Source organism: Zingiber officinale, chromosome 3A (assembly GCF_018446385.1).
Source record: "Zingiber officinale cultivar Zhangliang chromosome 3A, Zo_v1.1, whole genome shotgun sequence".
NCBI lineage: Eukaryota > Viridiplantae > Streptophyta > Magnoliopsida > Zingiberales > Zingiberaceae > Zingiber > Zingiber officinale.
In genome coordinates, this window is record NC_055990.1 from 8453259 (window position 1) to 8473044 (window position 19786).

Sequence of the window (19786 nt, forward strand, 5' to 3'; positions counted from 1 at the left end):
TTTTTAAACATTCCAACTTAAGATCTATGTTATAGTATGAGTATCTAAGTCTCTAATATGGTTGTTTGAAATTCTACATGCGATAAATAGAGGTGTCAAATGTCGACTCAAACTGAGGTGTTGAAATCTAAGTAGCAATACTTAAGATTGTCCAGTGTATTACTATGTCATAACCTACCCAGCTAAGAGAATTGGCCCATTAACTACTGATCCAAAATTCTTGAGCATAAATTAATATAGTTGACATCTTAATTGATTAGCTCAGAATTTGCTATGTAGAACTAACATGTCAAGTCCTGAGATGGTTAAAGTGATTAAAGAAGTTACAGGTATTAAAATGGTTGTTGAAACTTGATGTTAACCACAAGATGAGAGCTGTAATTTGCTTTTAGAACTATGTTCTTCGATGGTTTTATATGACTTTGTTTCTGTTAAAAAGAGAAACTCATGTCTTAGACATCACAGAGTTATTGTTTTATATAGAGGAGAATATACAACATAATTCCAATAATATCCCTAGTTATGTTACAATATTCCAACACTCCCCTTCAAATTGGAGAATTTAGATCATATGCACCAAGCTTGTTACATATGTAGTCAATTTGGGGACCTCTTAGTGACTTAGTGAATATATCTGCTAGTTGATCATGTGAGTTGACAAAGCTAGTAGATATTTCTCCCGATATGACCTTCTCTCTAACAAAGTGATAGTCAACTTCAATATGCTTTCTCCTCTTATGAAAAACTGGGTTTGAGGCAATATGCATAGCGACCTAGTTGTCACATATAAGTGACATTTGTGTAACCTCCCCAAACCTGAGTTTCTGAAGCAACCGTTTTAGCCATATAATATCTTGACTAGTTATAGCCATAGCTCAATACTCTGCTTCTACACTAGATCTTGCCACAACATTCTGCTTTTTGCTTTTTCAAGAAACAAGGTTACCTTCGACAAATATACAAAACCCAGAAGTGGGTGGGAGATCTTGGCCAATCTGCATCAGAGTATCTTACGACTCGAGTATGTCCTTTGTCTGCATACAAAAGACCCATTCCTGGTGCGCCTCTGATATATTGAATAATGTGAGTCACAACATTCCAATGTTCTTTGCATGGAGAGTTGAGAAACTGACTTACTACACTTACCGCAAATGAGATATTCGGACGAGTAACAGTAAGGTAGCTTAGGGTGTGTTTGGTACGCGCGTTTTTCATTTTCATTTTCTGAAAAACGTGCGTTTTCTAGAAAACAGAAAATGACTTTTTGCTATTCTCTGTTTTTCTAGAAAACGCTATCTATTTTTTTAGAAAACAGGCACGAAAAACGCAAACAAAACACCATTTTTCAGAAAACATGCGTTTTTCAGAAAATGAAAATGAAAAACGCGCGTACCAAACGCACCATTAGTTTCCCTACTAATCGTCTGTACCGTTCAGGATCTAGAAGAGGCTCCCTCTGATTTGGCAGGAGCTTGACATTAGGATCCATAGGGCCGTCGACAATCTTTGAGTTTAACATTCCTGTTTCTTCCAAAATATCCATTGCATATTTACTTTGGGATATGACGATCTCCTGTTTAGACTGTGCTACTTCTATCCCCAAAAAATATTTGAGTTTGCCGAGATCCTGTGTCTGGAAATGTTTAAAAAGATGTTTCATGAAATCCCAAGATGATCACTACATGTGATGACAATATCATCAACATAAACCATTACGTAGATACAATCAGTAGATGGGTGGCGATAAAAGACAGAATGGTCAGCCTCGCTCTGAGTCATGCCAAACTATTGAATTACAGTACTAAATCTATCGAACCATGCTCTGGGTGATTGCTTGAGGCCATATAAAGATTTTCGCAGGCGACATAGAAGACCAGAAGACTCCTCCTAAGCAACCAAACACGAAGGTTGCTCCATGTAGACTTCCTCAAGAAGATCACCATGTAAGAATGCATTTTTGATGTCTAACTGATAAAGCGACCAATGGTGAATCACAGCAATTGACAGGAATAGGCGTACAGAAGATATCTTGGCAACAAGAGAAAAAGTATCCTCATAATCCAATCCAAAGATCTGAGTATAGCCTTTAGCGATGAGACGAACCTTAAGTCTATCAACCATACCGTCTGGACAAACCTTTACCGTATACACCCATTGACAACCAACAACTGACTTCCCAGGTGATAGAGGAAAGAGGTCCGAAGTCCCACTACTTTGTAATGCACAAATTTCATCGAGCATAGTCTGTTTCTATCCTGGATGGGCAAAGGCATCACCTGCAGCCTTTGAAAGGGAAATATACGTAAGGAAGAAAGACAAGAATAATAGGAAGGGGAAAGACGATGATAACTCAAAGAAACATAGTGAGGAGAAGGATTACGAGTGGAACGCATATCCTTTCGAAGTGCAATGGGAATATCAGAGTTAGGAGATGGGACCGGAGGAAACGGCGAAGGACGTGACTCTAAAGATGTGTCCACGGCAGTATCAGTGCTGGGCGGCGGCAAAGCAGGATGAAAACGACGGTGATAAAGCTGCAAAGGAGGAGACGAGGCTGGGGATGATAGAGGCGCCACCAAAGGACAAAAGATAGTCACTGATGCAGGTGGAGAGGGAGATACCTCAGATTGGGAAACAGGAGGCCCAAAAAAGGAAACTGAATCAAAGAATGTGACATCAACAGAGATGAAGTACCGACGAAGAGTAGGGGAATAACACTTGTACCCTTTTTGAGACCGTGTGTACCCAAGGAAAACACACTTATGAGACCGGAGAGAGAGTTTATCAATGCCAGGATCAAGATCATGAACAAAACATATAGAACTAAAGACCTGAGGTGGTAAAGGATGAAGAGGATGATGAAGGTAGAGGATATGATGAGGTATTTTACCCTGGAGAGTTGAGGAAGGCATGTGATTGATGAGATAACATGCAGTAAGTACGACATCACCCCAAAACTGATGAGGAACATGAGAATGGAGAAGAAGAGTCTGAGTGGTCTCAAGGAGATAACGATTCTTGCGTTCTGCAACCTTATTCTGTTGAGGGGGTGGAGGGCAAGACGTGCGATGCAGCACACGATGAGATGTCAAGAAGGAACGAAACTGAGTAGAAAGATACTCGTGTACATTATCATTTTGCAAAGTTCGAAGAGAAATATCAAAATAAGTTTTGATTTCATGAAAAAAAGATTGAAAAATAGAAAACAATTCTGAACGTTCCTTCATCAGATATAACCATGTACAACAGGAAAAATCGTCTATAAAAGTAACAAAATATCGTGATCCTAATGTAGAAGAAACACAACTCGGACCCCAAACATCAGAATGAACCAAAGCAAAGGGGGTCGTAGCCCGACTCACACTGCGAGGAGAAAAAGAACTACGAACATGCTTACCTAATTGATACGACTCACAAGACAAAGACTCTAAGTGAGAAAGATTAGGATGTAATTGTTTCAACTTATCAAGACTTGAATGTCCCAATTGAGCATGAATAAGAAGTGGAGATGTCGCCGCTGAACCAACAAGAGAGGGTTGTTGAAGCCGATAAAGGCCATGAGACTCACATCCGAAGCCAATCATCCTCCCCGTACTCCGGTCATGTAAGGAAACAGCCGTTTTAATAAAAGAAATGACACAATCAAGAGATCGAGTAAGTTGATTTATTGACAATAAATTAAAGGGAGCTCCAGGAACATAAAGAACATTACGAATGGAAAGAGACGGAGAAGGATGAACAATATCAATACCCTTGGACTGAGTTTGGGAACCATTGGCCATGGTGACAATTGGTAAATAACTAGAAGTAGTGAGACAAGAAAATAGGGATTTATTACCAGTGATATGATCGGTGGCCCCAGAATCAAGAACCCAAGGACTTGAAGAGCGAGATATGCCAGCAAAGGAATTACTAGTGTGTACAACAGTCACAGTGGAATCAAAAGCATGACGATCCTCAAACCATTTCAGAAAGTCATTATAGGAAGGTGGTGAGGTCTGATTCGGTGTTAACTATGAAGTGGAAGCTAAAGAAGCAACATAACTCTGAACGATCTGAGCAGCGCGAGGAGGTCGACCATGCAGACCCCAACATTTATCAATCGTGTGGTTCGGGCGGTGGCAATGATCACACCAAGGACGACCTTTGCCACCCTTGCGAGGCGAAGGTCTGTTGTTGTGTCGAGAGACCAAAGCTAACGAGTCAATAGAAACGGAAGGAGGCATCGTCCAGATCTTGGTCGGGACATGGAGGAGAGTTGCCCAAGTATTGTCCATGGTAGTTTCTGTGGGGCTGCCCAGGATCTGATCACGAACATGAGAATAATCTGTAGGCAGACCATATAAATCGAGGGACATAAAAAATTTCTTTCGATTTTTACGCTCTTCAATAGCAGTTCATTGAAGTCACAAAGAAGACTAGAGACTAAACCCAGGTAAGTTGACATTGAATCCTTAATCTGATGGGCACTGAGGATGGTTATGAGATCTTCACAAACTTGATAGAGTCACCGAGAGGTGTTTGTAAAGAGTTGTTGAGCCTATGTCCAAACAACTTTGCAGGTTTTGTGAGTATGGAAGACATTCTTAAGAGATAGATGGATGGTAACTCAGATAATACAACACAACTGAGCGTCAACCTTCTTCCATAAAGGACGATCGACGATTTGAACATCTTCTTTAGTTTGAGTGAGATGTGTCTTATAACCCTGTCCAATAAGCCAAAGCTCAATGTGAGATGCCCAAGAGATATAATTTTTACCATCCAACTGCTCGGAAGAGAGAGGTGCAGTGATGTGGTAAGCAAAGATTGAGGTATCCGGCTTTGGGACGCCAGATGTAGCCATTGATTAGTTTGGAAAGAACTGTGAAGAAAGGCTCTTGATTGCGGGAGAAAACAGTGCCGGAAGGATCGTGGTTGTACCCGAGTCTCCGGTGAACAGGATGTGGCTGAGGAAGCAGGAGAAGTTAGTGGTGTACTCTTGATTCGGCAGTTGGAACAACCTCACGGGCGAGCAACTACGGAAGGTGGTGTGAGGGTTGGTGTCGCCGATCCTCGAGACGGCGGCTACAGAACAGCGACGACGCATCTGCGTGCGAAGAACATCGGAGGAGAGGGCGTAACCCTTCTCGGAGGAGAAAGGAAGAAGAAGTGGTGCAGGAGGTGCTGTTCAGTGCCCTAGCAGAAAATTGCGAGGAAGCCGCGATGCTGTGTTTTCCTGGTTGTAAGAGACGCCCTGGTTGTACTTCTTGGTGAGTTGGGCATCGACGGGGAAGAGAGGGGGAGGACGACGTTGGCCACCTGCGGGACAAGGGACTCACCAGAGAAGACGCAAATGATACGCTCTATTGGAACAAGGGAAAGAAAATTAAGGTTTTGGTGAACGGCACTGTGCGTGCGCGAGAGGAACGATGATGCAGAAAATTAGGGTTTTGCCTCTGATACCATGTTAAAAAGAGAAACCCGTGTCTTAGACACTACGGAGTTATTGTGTTATATAGAGGAGAATATACAACATAATTACAATAATCCCCCTAGTTATGTTACAATATTCCAATAGTTTCTATAAAGATACAATGTACCTCATTTATGTAAATTTTGGCGGGGTATCTCAAAGATTGAACCCAGCAGAGACTTCCAGAATATAGTGGAGGTGAGCAAGATACTGTCTTTAGAGCTTATAATAGTTTTTGATCAATAACTTCTTATCTCCAAATTATCTGATAATTTCTATGTCCTAACTGTTAAAGATCAAGACGCCTGAGCAAATTGAGCGAATGAGAGAAACATGCCGGGTAATTCAATCAATCCAAAATTTACACGCGCTTTCTTATTTCTGTCTGCCTATTATTGTGTGTAGCCTTGGAGTAAACAGAGCTTAGGTTCCATAAATTTGAGTATTATATAGTCATCTTGTTTGTGTGTGTGTGTGTGTGTTTGATTTCAGAAATTGGCATTGGAATACAGGATAATATTGCTCCTACCAGAAAAAGTACAAAAAATTTATAAAAGAAATATTTAATATACAAAATGTTTCTAGAAAAATTTAGTACTGTGAGAGATTGAAAAGCATGATTTAACCTAGACTTAATATTAAATGAAATGTCTATAAAACCCATATGTTGATAATTCATGGGAAATAAAACTTTGAAATTTGATCACCTCGTCCTCAGTGTGGTGGGGATTTCTTTCCCATAAACTTGCTTGTGTAGAACATTTAGATCCAATGAATTTTTTTCCAGATCCGCTCGACTCATTATATTTATTGTAGCAAAAAGTGATTATGCTTACCCAAGTGCCCTTCACAGGATGCCCCATGTGAAGGGAGGTAAATTATGGGGTCAACTAATAGTCGACTGTCAAATGACTAAGAGGTGTTATCGACTCATTACACTTATAATCATTGAAAGGAATGCTGTGAAAAATGACATTTTCCCATACCTACTCAACATTCAGGTTGTCACTTATTGGATAAGATATAAAGGGATACTGTGAATTCTACTTGGCAAATTCTCTAGGAAGGCAATTGTGAGTCAGAATTTAAAAACATAGGCAAGGCTTGGCATTGGCTACAAAGGGTGAAACTAAGTTGGGCTAAGGAGGGATACCAGAACTCGAAATACTTTCATATGGTCGCTAATGATCGAAAGCAGAGGAATGTTATCTCCACTTTCAAGGGTTCAAACTCTTGGATTAGTTGTGCATTCTTGCAGCCTTCACAAGGTATTTTTCTTTATTGTGTGGGTATCTCCATCCCTCTTGGCTGATCTTGGCAAGTCTCTAAATTATCTGATATTCCCCATTTAGTGAAGAGGAAATTTTTTTTCTGCCATTCGAAGTATGGGGAAGCTTTAGGGCCCTAAGCCTGATAGTTTCAATATTGAATTTTATGGCTCTTGGGACGTAATTAAGGAGGATTTATTGTTACTATAAAAAGATTGTTATTATGGTCAGGCTCCCCTTAGTTCCATCAATAACAACAAAAGCTTTTCTCTGACCTAGTAGTGGGTTTTCAAATTGCCTTTGTTAGAGACAAGAGCACAATTGATTGTTACATGCATGCCATTGATGTGGTGAGCTGGTGCCCAACAAAAGTAGTAGTGATTATCCTTCTTGGCTATGAAAAGGCTTTAATAACATTGCTTGGCATACACTTAAACAAGTTCTCTCTCTAAGGGGTTTTCATAATGTAGTTCTCATGGGTGATGGATTTCGTCCATTAGGGGAGCAATGATCATCCTTAACCAAGTATGCTAGTAGTTCATATGTTAGTATAGCTTACAATGTGCCTGTGGAAGCTGGTTGCACTGGGCTTTCCTTTGTCCTCGTCTTGGAAATGCATTTGGCCTGTTCGTGATTTCTTTTCAGTTAGTATCTTCAACAATGCTCATAGGTTGGCAACTCTTTGTGGCTTAGTAGATGTTTCGTCGGGTCCTTACTGAAGTGGAAGCTTGACGTCCTTTTCCTTACTCTATTTTGAACTGGATTTTCCCCTTCATCAGCTCAATTTGATTAGATCTCTCTTGGTTACTCATTTGCAAAGCCTACCCCCATTGAAGAATTTTTAAAACTTAGACAAGTGGTCTGTAACATTCCAATTGACCTGATCTCTAGTGGGCCGATTTAGTGATGATCCTCGCACGACTTCTTGTCCAATTTCTCAATCAAGGGTAGCTAAGGCTTGAACCTTTATTGCCGATCAGGGCTAATACTATACCATATTACTTAACCTTGTGGTGCATTTGATTAATCTTCTGGATTGATTAACACTTGACCAAGAGCACTATTGGTAAGGATAGTAAATGGATGAGAGACAAAGCAGGTCCTTAATCGGCGAGCCATCAAGACTAGCTCGAAGGTCAGTTTTCTAGAGTGGTATACGAATTGCCTATAAATGGCTGATTTCAACTCTTTTGATGGGATCCCCGATATGGAGTCGCCCTAGGGTTCCAAGGCGACCTGAGAAGCTGTTCTGAAGAGGATTCGACGCCAGTTGGGTGTGGAAGGGGGATTGGGAGCATCTGGAGAAGAAATCTCGCATTGAGCCTAAACTCTTCTTCTCTATATATGAATTTCTGATTTCTGAACTATATCTGAATTTGTCGCCGTCTGAACATGATTTATGGTTGTAACTCCATTTGTATGGAGTATGGAGAGTAGACTCTTAATTCTAGGACCAGGGATTAACCCTTTGTTATGTAAGCATTTCTGATTTGATCTATGAATGAATTTTTGTTCTTATTCCATGATATATTGATTTGTGGTCCAGATCTACCATGTAAATACGATCTTGATGCCAAAAGCATGAGAATTGTATCTCACAAGGATTTGGGGATGAACTAAAAGGAGAACCTAATCCTTCAATCCGTAGAAAACTGAGACGTGGGGAGTCGACTATGAAAGTAGATCGGTATGCTGCGAGTAGCAATGGGCTATCATTGATCTTAATCGGATTCAATGTCACAAAAGAAAAAGGCTTAATTGGGGTTTGTGGGATCTCGTGATAGGGTCTCCTTGGGAAAGCGAACCCTAGTTTTAACTGCTTTGAGAATAGACGATGAATTGGGATTGATATGCTGATGTAGTTCTAAAAGTTTACATTGGATACATAGGATAGTTTATCTACATAAACCAACATTGAGGATAGGAAGCCAAACGTAGATAAAGTGTTTGTTAACATTATAGTGAAACCAAAATCCTAGAATTGCCTTTCACCCACTGAATTTTCTATGGTATTTCTGTCTTCTCACTTTGATCACCTTCTTTCTGTGATCTTTCTGCCTTCTCATCTTGATCACTTTGCCTTCCTTCTATGATCACCCTGCCCTCTTTCTATGATTTCTCTGCCTTCTCACCTTGCTTATTTTGCCTTCCTTCTGTGATCCACTCTGCCTTCTCTATGATTTCTCTCCGTCTAATTGATCAAATCTATTTTCTTATTTTATTCTTACCTTTCCATTGGGGTTTCTAGTTCTTGACACCCAAAACCTGAGATTAGTCTAGATAGTTAAATCTGATTGGTAAGCTAGTACTCAACTACCAGTCCTTGTGGTTCAACATTGTTAGAATAAGTAAAGGGGTATTTTTGTCTTTTGGTGTATATCTTCTTTTTTATATAAAGGCCTAACTCGTGGGGTTCCCAAGACACGAGATTTTAGGTTTTGCTTTGAACATGGTATCAGAGCCAAAACCCTAATTTCTTTCCTCTTCCCCGCCGTCTTTCCTTACTGCGCCCTAGTTTTTCCTTTTCTCCTCGCGACTGCCCGTGCGACGTCCGTCTCCACAAGACCGCCGCGATGCCATCTGCCGGATGATCTTGGACGCCGGTGATAGTTCACATGAGCCGTCAACTCCGACGTCGTCCACACAGTGCCCTAATTTCTTTCCGCCTCCCTCTCGCGCCTGTGGAGCACGCCGCACCACCCACTGCTCGTAGTCGCCGAGCTTCCGCCTCCCTCTCGCGCCTGTGGAGCATGCTGCACCACCTACTGCTCGTAGCCGTCGAGCTTGCGCCACCCTCTTCGATGTTTTTCATCTCCTAATGTTGCCATCTTCATCAACTCTCGGACAACAGAAGCTTTATCTCCTGATGTCGCCATCTTCATCAACTCTCGGACAACAAAAGCTTGCCGCCGCTCCCATGAGCTAAAGCTTCTCCTCTTGCGCCGATCTTCCGCCGCTCTCTTCCCTCTTGCGACGCCGAGCTTCCTTTCTTCCAAGCAGCCTCTGCCGCTGTTGGCTTTTTCTTCTGCCCTGTCACCAGCAGCCAACAAGCTCTATTCATGGCTACGTCCGGCACCCCAAAACCAGATACCTCAATCTTTACCAACCATATCACTGCACCCCTTTCTTCCAAGCAGTTGGACGGTAAAAATTATATCTCCTAGGCATCTAACATTGAGTTTTGGCTTGTTAGACAGGGTTATGAGACACATCTCACTCAAACTGAAGAAGATATTCAAGTCCCCGATCGTCCTTTGTGGAAGAAAGTTGATGCTTAGTTGTGTTGTATTATCCAAGCCACCATCCATCTATCTTTTAGGAATGTCTTCCGTACTCACAAAACCTGCAAGGCTGTTTGGACACAGGCTTAACAACTCTTTACAAACACCTCTCGGCGCCTCTATCAAGTTTGTGAAGATCTCATGACCATCCTCAGCGCGCATCAAATTAAGGATTCAATGTCAACTTATCTGGGTTCAGTCTCTAGCCTTCTTTGTCACTTCAATGAATTGCTCCCACCTGCGGCCAATCCTGTTGAAGAGCTTGAAAATCGGAAGAAATTTTTTATGTCTTTGGCTTTATATGGTCTGCCTACAGATTATTCTCATGTCCGTGATCAGATCCTGAGCAGCCCTCCAGAAGCTACCATGGACAATACCTGGGCGACTCTTCTCCGTGTCCCGGCCAAAGTCTTGACGATGCCTTCTTTTGTTCTTGTCGACTCGTCAACTTTGGTCTCTCGACACAAAGGACCTCCACCTCGCAAGGGTGGCAAAGAACGTCCTTGGTGTGATCATTGCCACCGACCGGGACACACGATTGACAAGTGATGGAGTTTACATGGTCGTCCTCCTCGTGCTGCTCAGATTGTTCAGAGTTCTGTTGCTCCTTCAGCTTCCACTTCACAATTAACACCGGATTCTACTTCAACACCTTCCGATACTGACTTTCTAAAATGGTTTGAGGATCGAGAGGCTTCGAGTTCCACTGCTACTATTACAGATGCTGGTACTTCCTTTGATGGCATATCTCGTTTTTCGGATCCTTGGGTTCTTGATTCTGGGGCCACCGATCATATCACTGGTAATAAATCCCTTTTTTTCCTCTCTCACTACTTCTGGTAATTTACCAATGGTCACCATGGCCAATGGTTCCCAAACTCAATCCCAGGGTATTGGTATTGTTCATCCTTCTTCATCTCTTTCAATTCATAATGTTCTTTATGTTCCCGGAGCTCCCTTTAATTTATTGTCGATAAGTCAACTTACTCGATCTCTTGATTGTGTCATTTCTTTTACTAACACGTCTGTTTCCTTAAAGGACCGGAGTACGGGGAGGATGATTGGCTTCGGATGTGAATCTCATGGCCTATATCGGCTTCAACAACCCTCTTTTGTTGGTTCGGCGGCGACATTTCCACTTCTTATTCATACTCAGTTGGGACATCCAGGTCTTAATAAGTTGAAATAGTTACATCCTAGTCTTTCTCACTTAGAGTCTTTATCTTGTGAGTCGTGTCAATTAGGTAAGCATGTTCGTAGTTCTTTTTCTCCTCGTATTGAGAGTCGGGCTATGTCTCCTTTTGCTTTGGTTCATTCTGATGTTTGGGGTCCGAATCGTGTTTCTTCTACAATGGGGTCAAGGTATTTTGTTACTTTTATAGACGATTTTTCCCGTTGTACATGGTTATATCTGATGAAGGATCGTTCAGAATTATTTTCTATTTTTGAATCCTTTTTCCTTGAAATAAAAATTCAATTTGGTACTTCCCTTCAAACTTTACAAAGTGATAATGCATGCGAGTATTTGTCTACTCAGTTTCGTACCTTCTTGATATATCATGGTGTGTTGCATCGCACGTCTTGCCCTTATACCCCTCAACAGAATGGGGTTGTAGAACGCAAGAATCGTCATCTCCTTGAGACCACTCGGACTCTTCTTCTCCATTCTCATGTCCCTCATTAGTTTTGGGGTGATGCAGTACTTACTGCGTGTTATCTCATCAATCGCATGCCTTCATCCACTCTCCAAGGTAAAATACCTCATCAGGTACTTTATCCACATCAGTCCCTTCATCCTCTACCACCTCGGGTCTTTGGTTCTATATGTTTTGCTCATGCTCTTGATCCCGGCATTGACAAACTCTCTTCCCGGTCTCAGAAAGGGTACAAGTGTTATTCCCCTACTCTTCGTCGGTACTTCATCTCTGCTGATGTCACATTCTGAGTCGGTTTCTTTTTTTGGTCCTTCCGCTTCATAGGCCGAGGTTTCTCCCTCTCCACCTGCACCAGTGATTATCTTTTATCCTCCGGAGGCGCCTCTATCATCTCCAGCCTCGTCTCCTCCTTTACAGGTTTATCAGCGTCGTCCTCTTTTTGCTTTGCCACCGACCAACACTGTCGTTTCCTCCGGTCCCATCTCCTGACTCTGATATTCCTATTGCACTTCGAAAGGGTATGCGTTCTACTCGTAATCCTTCTCCTCACTATGTTTCTTTAAGCTATCATCGTCTTTCCCCATCCTATTATTATTGTCTGTCTTCCTTGTCACCTGTTTCTCTTCCAAAGACTGCAGGTGATGCCTTTGCCCATCTAGGATGGAAACAGGCTATGCTTGATGAAATGAGTGCCTTACAGAGCAGTGAGACTTGGGACCTCGTTTCTCTACCTCCTGGGAAGTCAGTGGTTGGTTGTCGATGGGTGTTTAAGGTGAAAGTTGGTGTAGACGACACGGTTGATCGGCTTAAGGCTCGTCTTGTCGCTAAAGGTTATACTCAGGTATTTGGATTGGATTATGGAGACACCTTTTCTCCTGTTGCCAAGATATCTTTTGTGCGTTTTTTTTCTGTCTATTGCTGCAATTCGCCATTGGCCCCTTCATCAGTTGGATATCAAAAATGCATTCTTACATGGTGACCTGCTCGAGGAAGTCTACATGGAGCAACCTCCGTGTTTTGTTGCTCAGGGGGAGTCTTCTGGTCTTGTAAATCTTTATATGGTCTCAAGCAGTCACCCAGAGCATGGTTCAGTAGATTTAGTACCGTAATTCAACAGTTTGGCATGACTCGAAGCGAGGCTGATCATTCTGTTTTTTATCGCCACTCATCTACTGGTTGCATCTATGTAGTGGTTTATGTTGATGATATTGTCATCACAGGTAATGATCATCTTGGGATTTCACAAGTAAAACAACATCTTTTCAAATATTTCCAGACAAAAGATCTCGACAAACTCAAATATTTTCTAGGGATAGAAGTGGCACAGTGTAAAGATGGGATCATTATATCCCAAAAGAAGTATGCAATGGATATTCTAGAAGAAACATGAATGTTAAATTCGAAGACAGTCGACAATCTCATGGATCCTAATGTCAAGCTCCTATCAAATCAGGGGGAGCCTCTTTCAGATCCTGAACGGTACAGGCGATTGGTAGGGAAACTAAGCTACCTTACTGTCACTCGTCCGGATATCTCATTTGCAGTGAGTGTAGTAAGTCAGTTTCTTAGCTCTCCATGCAAAGAACATTGGGATACAGTGACTCGCATTGTTCGATATATCAGGGGTGCACCAGGAAAGGGTCTTTTATATGAAGACAAACGATATACTCAAATCGTAGGGTATTCTGATGCAGATTGGGCAGGATCTCCCTCTAATAGAAGATCCACTTCTGGATTTTGTATATTTGTCGGAGGTAACCTTATTTCTTGGAAAAGCAAAAAATAGAATGTTGTGGCAAGATCCAGTGCAGAGGCAGAATATCGAGTTATGACTATTGCTAGTCAAGAACTTATATGGTTAAAACAGTTGCTTCAGGAACTAAGGTTTGGAGAGGTTACACAAACGTCACTCATATGTGACAACCAGGCCGTTATGCATATTGTCTCAAATTCAGTCTTCCATGAGAGAACAAAGGATATTGAAGTTGACTGTCACTTTGTCAGAGAGAAAGTCATATCTGGAGAAATATCTACTAGTTTTGTCAACTCAAATGATCAGCTAGCAGATATATTCACTAAATCACTTAGAGGTCATCGGATTGACTACATATGTAACAAGCTTGGTGTATATGATCTATATTCTCAAGCTTGAGGGGGAGTGTTAGAATAAGTAAAGGGGTATTTTTGTCTTTTGGTGTATATCTTCTTTTCTATATAAAGGCCTAACTCATGGGGTTCCCAAGACACGAGATTTTAGGTTTTGCTTTGAACAGACATCTTTTTATTATTTGACAACACTTCCAAGTACTTGTGGATTTGCACACATCAATGGTTCAAGATCAGTTGCCTGCTAGTGATAGGTTTGTGATAGTCTTACAGAAAGTTTTGTAGTCAACTAACACAATCAACTGGAGTCCACATACGAAGCACAAAATGTTCAAGAATCGAGTCGGGTAGTCAATTGGATACATAGTAGGCGACTGATGAGTGAAGGAGGGATATAATGGGAATTAGGTATGTGTTTTGGTAAATATGAAACTTGGGTACGTAGTTTGGGTATTAGGGAAAGTTGGCTACATGGTTCAGTAAATTGCCATTTTTTTTATTTTGTTTCGTTGGTTTGTCCACACGAATCACTTATTGTCCTTTTATTGTCACTTTATGACTATCAGATTGCAAGAGAGGTTTAAGATGTCTCTGCTTGTATAACTCGACCTGGAATTACAGCAGATGAAATTGATGACGTAGCTACAATTGCTGCTGGTAGTGTCTCTTTTTGCATGAAATGAAGAGATGCTTTTGGTTCACTACTTCATTGTATTATTAGCAAATTGTTCAATATTGTTTCAGGAATTCTTAGGCATGGTCTTATTGATTAGCTTTCCTTTTGTTCCATGCATATTCACTTATTGCCAAGTGTATGCACCTGTTGGGTGCACATAGGAGTGTCCATATTTGGAAGGAAGCAAAGCAGGACATATCAAGACAATTGACTTCTTATTGGTGTACTGTAAATTTAAGATCGTGTTACTTTAGAAGCTAAGTCTCTGAAGTCAAACCCAATGATTACGTTTTCTGTTATTGTCTCTCATGTCATTCCCCAAATATATGATTGAAGAGTTGTTTTATAAGTCCAATTGTTGATTCCCATCTAGGTTTGCTGCATCTGTTACATTTATGCAAGTTGAGGTCACACTGAGTTCTTCTAATTGTTGTGTGTTCTAGTTATTCACTTAGTCCTATAAATTATTTATGCTTCTTGCTTGCAAAGGTATACTTGCTCAATTATGTTTAAAATGATATTAATATAACATGGTTTTTGACTCCTTTTATTCTTTTCTAGGAGGGTATCCGACTATCCGTCCCCATTGAATTATCATTTTTTTTCCCCAAAATCTATAGTCCCCATTGAATTATCATTTTTCCCCCCAAAATCTTGCTGCACGTAGGTTGTTTTTCCAATACACCGTATATCAGTATGTTTCCAAAATGTCTTTGTTGAACTGTAACATTTTGAAAATCGACAGATCTGTTAATGAAGTCATCTGCCGTGGGTGCAATCTTCTTCTGACAATTGTTTCACTTAATCATTTAATTTCCATATGTAGCTTTGTTAACTTCTTCATGAGATGAATCTTATAAAATATCTATCATTTATGTTCTATAGTTCAAGAAATTCTTGAAGCATTTGATGTGGGACTAACTTGTAATTTATTAATATCTACAAGCTAGATTCTAGAATGTAGCGCTTCAATGATGATGCAATGGCAAGATGATTTGCATGCTGAAATATGCACGGATATTTGTTTGCATTGTTGTCTCTCAATGATGACCTTTTCTATTTTCTTATTTATTTTTGCCGCTTGGTGTTTAAAGTAATACTTTCAGTAGTTAAAATATAATTGTCAGGAAATACAAGACAAAAAGGCTTTAAAGCCAAAATAAGATGCCCTTGGTGGTTTGATCTGTCCTGTAGTAGAACCAACATAACATACCAAAGTTCAAACACACTGCAAAAACAGAAAAGATACAGAAACACACAAGGACTTTTATAGAAACCTCAAGATGGGAGAGAAGACCACTAGCGAGGATGAAGGTAAAGATCAATGATGCAGATGTACAGAAGTTACATTATGAGCACACAATGCAGAACACAAAAACCTAACTGTTACCTTATAGATCATATTGATATCTGGATGACCACTCTACTTTTTGTTCCATTCCGGCTAGATGCTGCAGAAAACAAAATTGCACTACCTCAAATTATAAAGGGCAACTGTGTCAAACATCAGGAGTTGAACAGAGGCACTGTATATTTTGTTGGCATAAAATCCATGTTGATATGCTTTGATCTCCACGATCTTAGGGTTCCCAAGTTAGCAAACTAGATTAAGTATCCAACTGTATCAGTTCAATCCAGATTTGACATGCTAGATCCAAATGGTTGGTTCTTGACAGGTATGCTCCTAAATCCTTTTATCCATAGCTTGGCATAGATTTTGGCTCAGCATTTCTAAAGGTTGATCATTGTGGCATTTAAATATATAATCGTAGGGAAGATTTGAATCACACTTAACAATAGTCCTCTTTTAGATGAGTAATTTGATGAATGCCACACCTGTTAGCTGAGACTAGGAATATTGGATTGTGTCAAGCATTTGACTTGGAAATTCTCTGAGCTCAGTTGTTTGATTTTTGTTACTAAGGGTGGTTCTTATTGACTCCTAAATTTGATGCAAGTAACACTGATGTTTAGATAGAGATTACATTCTTCCAAGATGACTTGATTGGAGAATGTGTAATTCAGTAATGTTTGTTCGCTTGATCTTAAATTTTTATTTCTCAAGCAGCTACTAGGTCCTAAAGAGAAAGGCCTTTTTTTTTTTTGGGTGCATGAAGTGGTGTATATATTTGTTTACCACATACAATTTGAACTACACATGATTCTCAGTTGTCATTCTACAGGAGGCTCGAGGATGGTGACATTGTCAATGTTGATGTAACTGTATATTATAAAGGTATCCATGGTAAGTCAACCTTAAATCCACTCAACTTTCTTTTTGCGTACACTGTAAATATAAGTCTACCAAGTTTTGATTTTGTAGGTGATCTAAGTGAGACTTTCTTTGTTGGAGAAGTGGATGAAGCTTCTCGGCATCTTGTCCATTGCACCTATGAATGTTTGGAGAAAGCCATTTTTATAGGTTAATACTCACTGACAGTTGATGATGTTGATGGTTTAATTGCTAGTAGATTTCTTTAAGATTACATCATGTATATGCTTTCTGTCCAGCAGACTATTCCATTACATAAATTTCACATCAAATTGAGTTTATTCTGATTTGTTTTACATCAAGTTCAGTTAAACCTGGCATTCGATTCCGTGATGTTGAAGTTTTTAATCGTCATGCAACAATGTCTGGGCTAGCAGTGGTATGACATTTCACAACACTCCAATTTAACTATATGCTGGTATTGACTTATTTCAGCATATAATTGTTTGATGCAAGTAAAATCATATTGTAGGCATGGTATCAGAGAGTTGTTTCACTGTGCTCTGAGTATTCCTCATTATGGGAGTATTAGCTAACAAATTTAGATGAATGCTCTATTCTACTATATTTGGTTTTTTGTTTCCAATCTTTACATTTTTAGAGGAAAAAAAATTCCCATCTATGAATGGGGCACATGAACTTGGTTATGCTACTCATATCCAATGATAGTTGATGACATACTAGATATCTAGATCTGAGTTAAAAACTCTATTGTACTTTTTTATCATGTTGATGTGCATGCAATTGTTGCCTTGACACTTGAAATAGGAAACAAAGCTGTTGGTATCATGAAAGCTGGGCAGACATTTATAATTGAACCTATGATCAATGCACGTCATTTTTTTTATTTGATTAGTATTTCTGTGTTTATAGTCACCATTTATTTATATTGTTCAAGTGTTTTTATCTTGAGGAATCTAGCGTGATCGGTTATGGCCAGATGGATGGACTGCAGTTACTGGAGATGGTAAACGAAGTGTTCAACTTGAGCACACTCTTTTGGCGAGTAGCACCTTTATATTATTGAGTGTTTTAAATGCTAATCATAAATTTTCTGTTGGAGTCAACTGTTTATGCTTCTAAAAAAATTGTATTGCTTTCTGATAGTTAAATATTTATAATTACTGTTATAATTCCTAAACATATTCTTGGGTTGTTAGTTGGAATCGCTTAGTTTGTTCAAAATTTCACATCTTAGATGCTTGGTTATCATCATCTTAAGCAACATTCTAACAGAATAGTTTTTGGTCTGGAATGGAGATTTCCTTAGGAAATTAGGGCACAAATGTAGTTGTGAGTCTTACTTATGTGCTTGAGTATCCTATTAATCCATGATTCTTTTCTGGAACTTGATATTCATTTTCATTGCAGCTTGAGTAACACCATGCTGCCTTTTTAGTTTGTTTGTTTGTTGTTTTTTTTTCTGTAATGGTAAGTTATTATCACTATATATTTTTTTTTATATTGTGAAAAGTGATCGGCAAGTCAATTATCTCAAAAGCACGTACGAGCCATTAGGAAAGAGCAGTTATGTATTTAACCTTCGATTCTTTCCCTTCACATGTGAGTGACTATACCGATACTTGGCCTTCATGTGATTATCCTTTCACTTTGACTGGCATAAATCTAATCTTGGATGCTGCTTTAATTCTATTTTAAAGTTCACGGGTTAACCACTTGTCTTAAAAACTAGAGCTATTAGGAAAATGACCAATTATATATTTATTTCCTGAATATTATACATAATTCATGATAGAGAAGAATCTTTTGTTCTAAATCAAAATTTCAACTACTACTAGATCTTTCAGAGCACCAAGAATAAGCTCTTTAAAGTTCTTAATGAAGTTAAAGTGGTTCCCCATCACAGCAGTAGGAACATTGGACGAGAACCACATGTTTCAAGGGTTTAAAGAAGCCTAACCACTCATTTATGAAATATGAATCAACACTAATAATTTTGACGAGTCTCATTCAACAAATAGAAACCCAAAGCAGTCCACAGTGAAGAGACAACATTGGCACAACCCCTTCATAGAACTAGATCATAGCATTATGATTAGACCAGAGGATAAGTTCACCAGTGGAATTTCTTTCGTGAAGTTAAAATATGAGTAATAGGAGAAGGAGATCATTGTTTTACTGAGAAGTTGAATGACTAAGAAATGCAAGGCAAATGACCAAATTGGAATCTACACACCTTTCCAGTTTTAAAAGATGAAAGAACAACACTATCATATGTTATTAAGTAAACATGAAGAATAATAATTATGGATATATTAGTTTGTACAATTAAAATAAATGAAACCTTCCTATCATATACAAAAGTATAAATTGTGAAAAATGATGCCCATGAACTCATAAAATAAAAAACGAATGAACAAATTGCGAGCTGTATTTATGTTAAATAAGGGTAATCATTTATAACACAACTCAAAATTCTATAAAGAAACATGCAAGCAATTTTTTCTTACGCTACATCCACATGTCCAAATCAAATGGGACATCTATGGTAATGACAAGTTATTGTCTACAACTCTCTTCCATCACCTATGTTACATAGATTCAAGTACGAGTTATCTGAAATGGAGGTGATACAAATGCCCAACACAGCTATTTCTGAAGTGAGGGATATTAGATAAAAAAATAAAAAATAAAAAATAAAAATAGATCCGCTACCTTAGCGGCTCCCCTAGTACCGGCTCCACGGATATGGAGGGAGGTTCATGCAGGTACACAGGTCATAGGAACATGACGGGGTAAATCTCAAGTCGTCAGTTCCTGAGAATCGACCCCTAGCCATTACGCCAGAGATACTATGCACCCACCGTCTGTGCTACATCTTAGGGACATTAATAGGGATATTAGATGTTCATATGGAGTGTGTCTGAGTATTGAGGTTCTACAAAGATACAAAGGGGATAGATAAAGAGTCCAAATATTATGGCTTATCACCTATCTACATAATGAATGGATGGTACACCCTAAGGGATATGGCACTTTACACAGTTCCTTTTTATATCTAGACAAAGTTATTTATTCTATGTTCCAGAGTTTTCTTTCTGAACATAATATC

At 39.5% G+C, this 19786-nt stretch overlaps 1 protein-coding gene and 1 long non-coding RNA gene across 4 annotated transcripts in view; both read left to right on the top strand.

The window, feature by feature from the left end:
• LOC122051144 (methionine aminopeptidase 1A-like) overlaps positions 1 to 17860 on the top strand; it is an 82123-nt gene extending 64263 nt beyond the window's left edge. Inside the window, exons 3-6 of one of the 3 annotated variants that reach the window (XM_042612104.1) lie at positions 16625 to 16686; positions 16765 to 16863; positions 17022 to 17092; positions 17635 to 17860. In XM_042612104.1, the coding sequence (XP_042468038.1) occupies positions 16625 to 16686; positions 16765 to 16863; positions 17022 to 17092; positions 17635 to 17796 (394 nt within the window). In that variant the 3' untranslated portion in view covers positions 17797 to 17860. Of the gene's footprint in view, positions 1 to 16624; positions 16687 to 16764 lie in introns of all 3 variants that reach the window. The other 2 variants (XR_006131338.1, XR_006131337.1) reach the window with 2 other exon arrangements.
• On the top strand, positions 4543 to 14347 carry LOC122051145. The gene is made up of 3 exons (XR_006131340.1): positions 4543 to 5653; positions 5751 to 5795; positions 14332 to 14347. It is a non-coding gene; the product is annotated as an uncharacterized LOC122051145 (long non-coding RNA).
• Positions 17861 to 19786: the final 1926 nt, after the last annotated feature.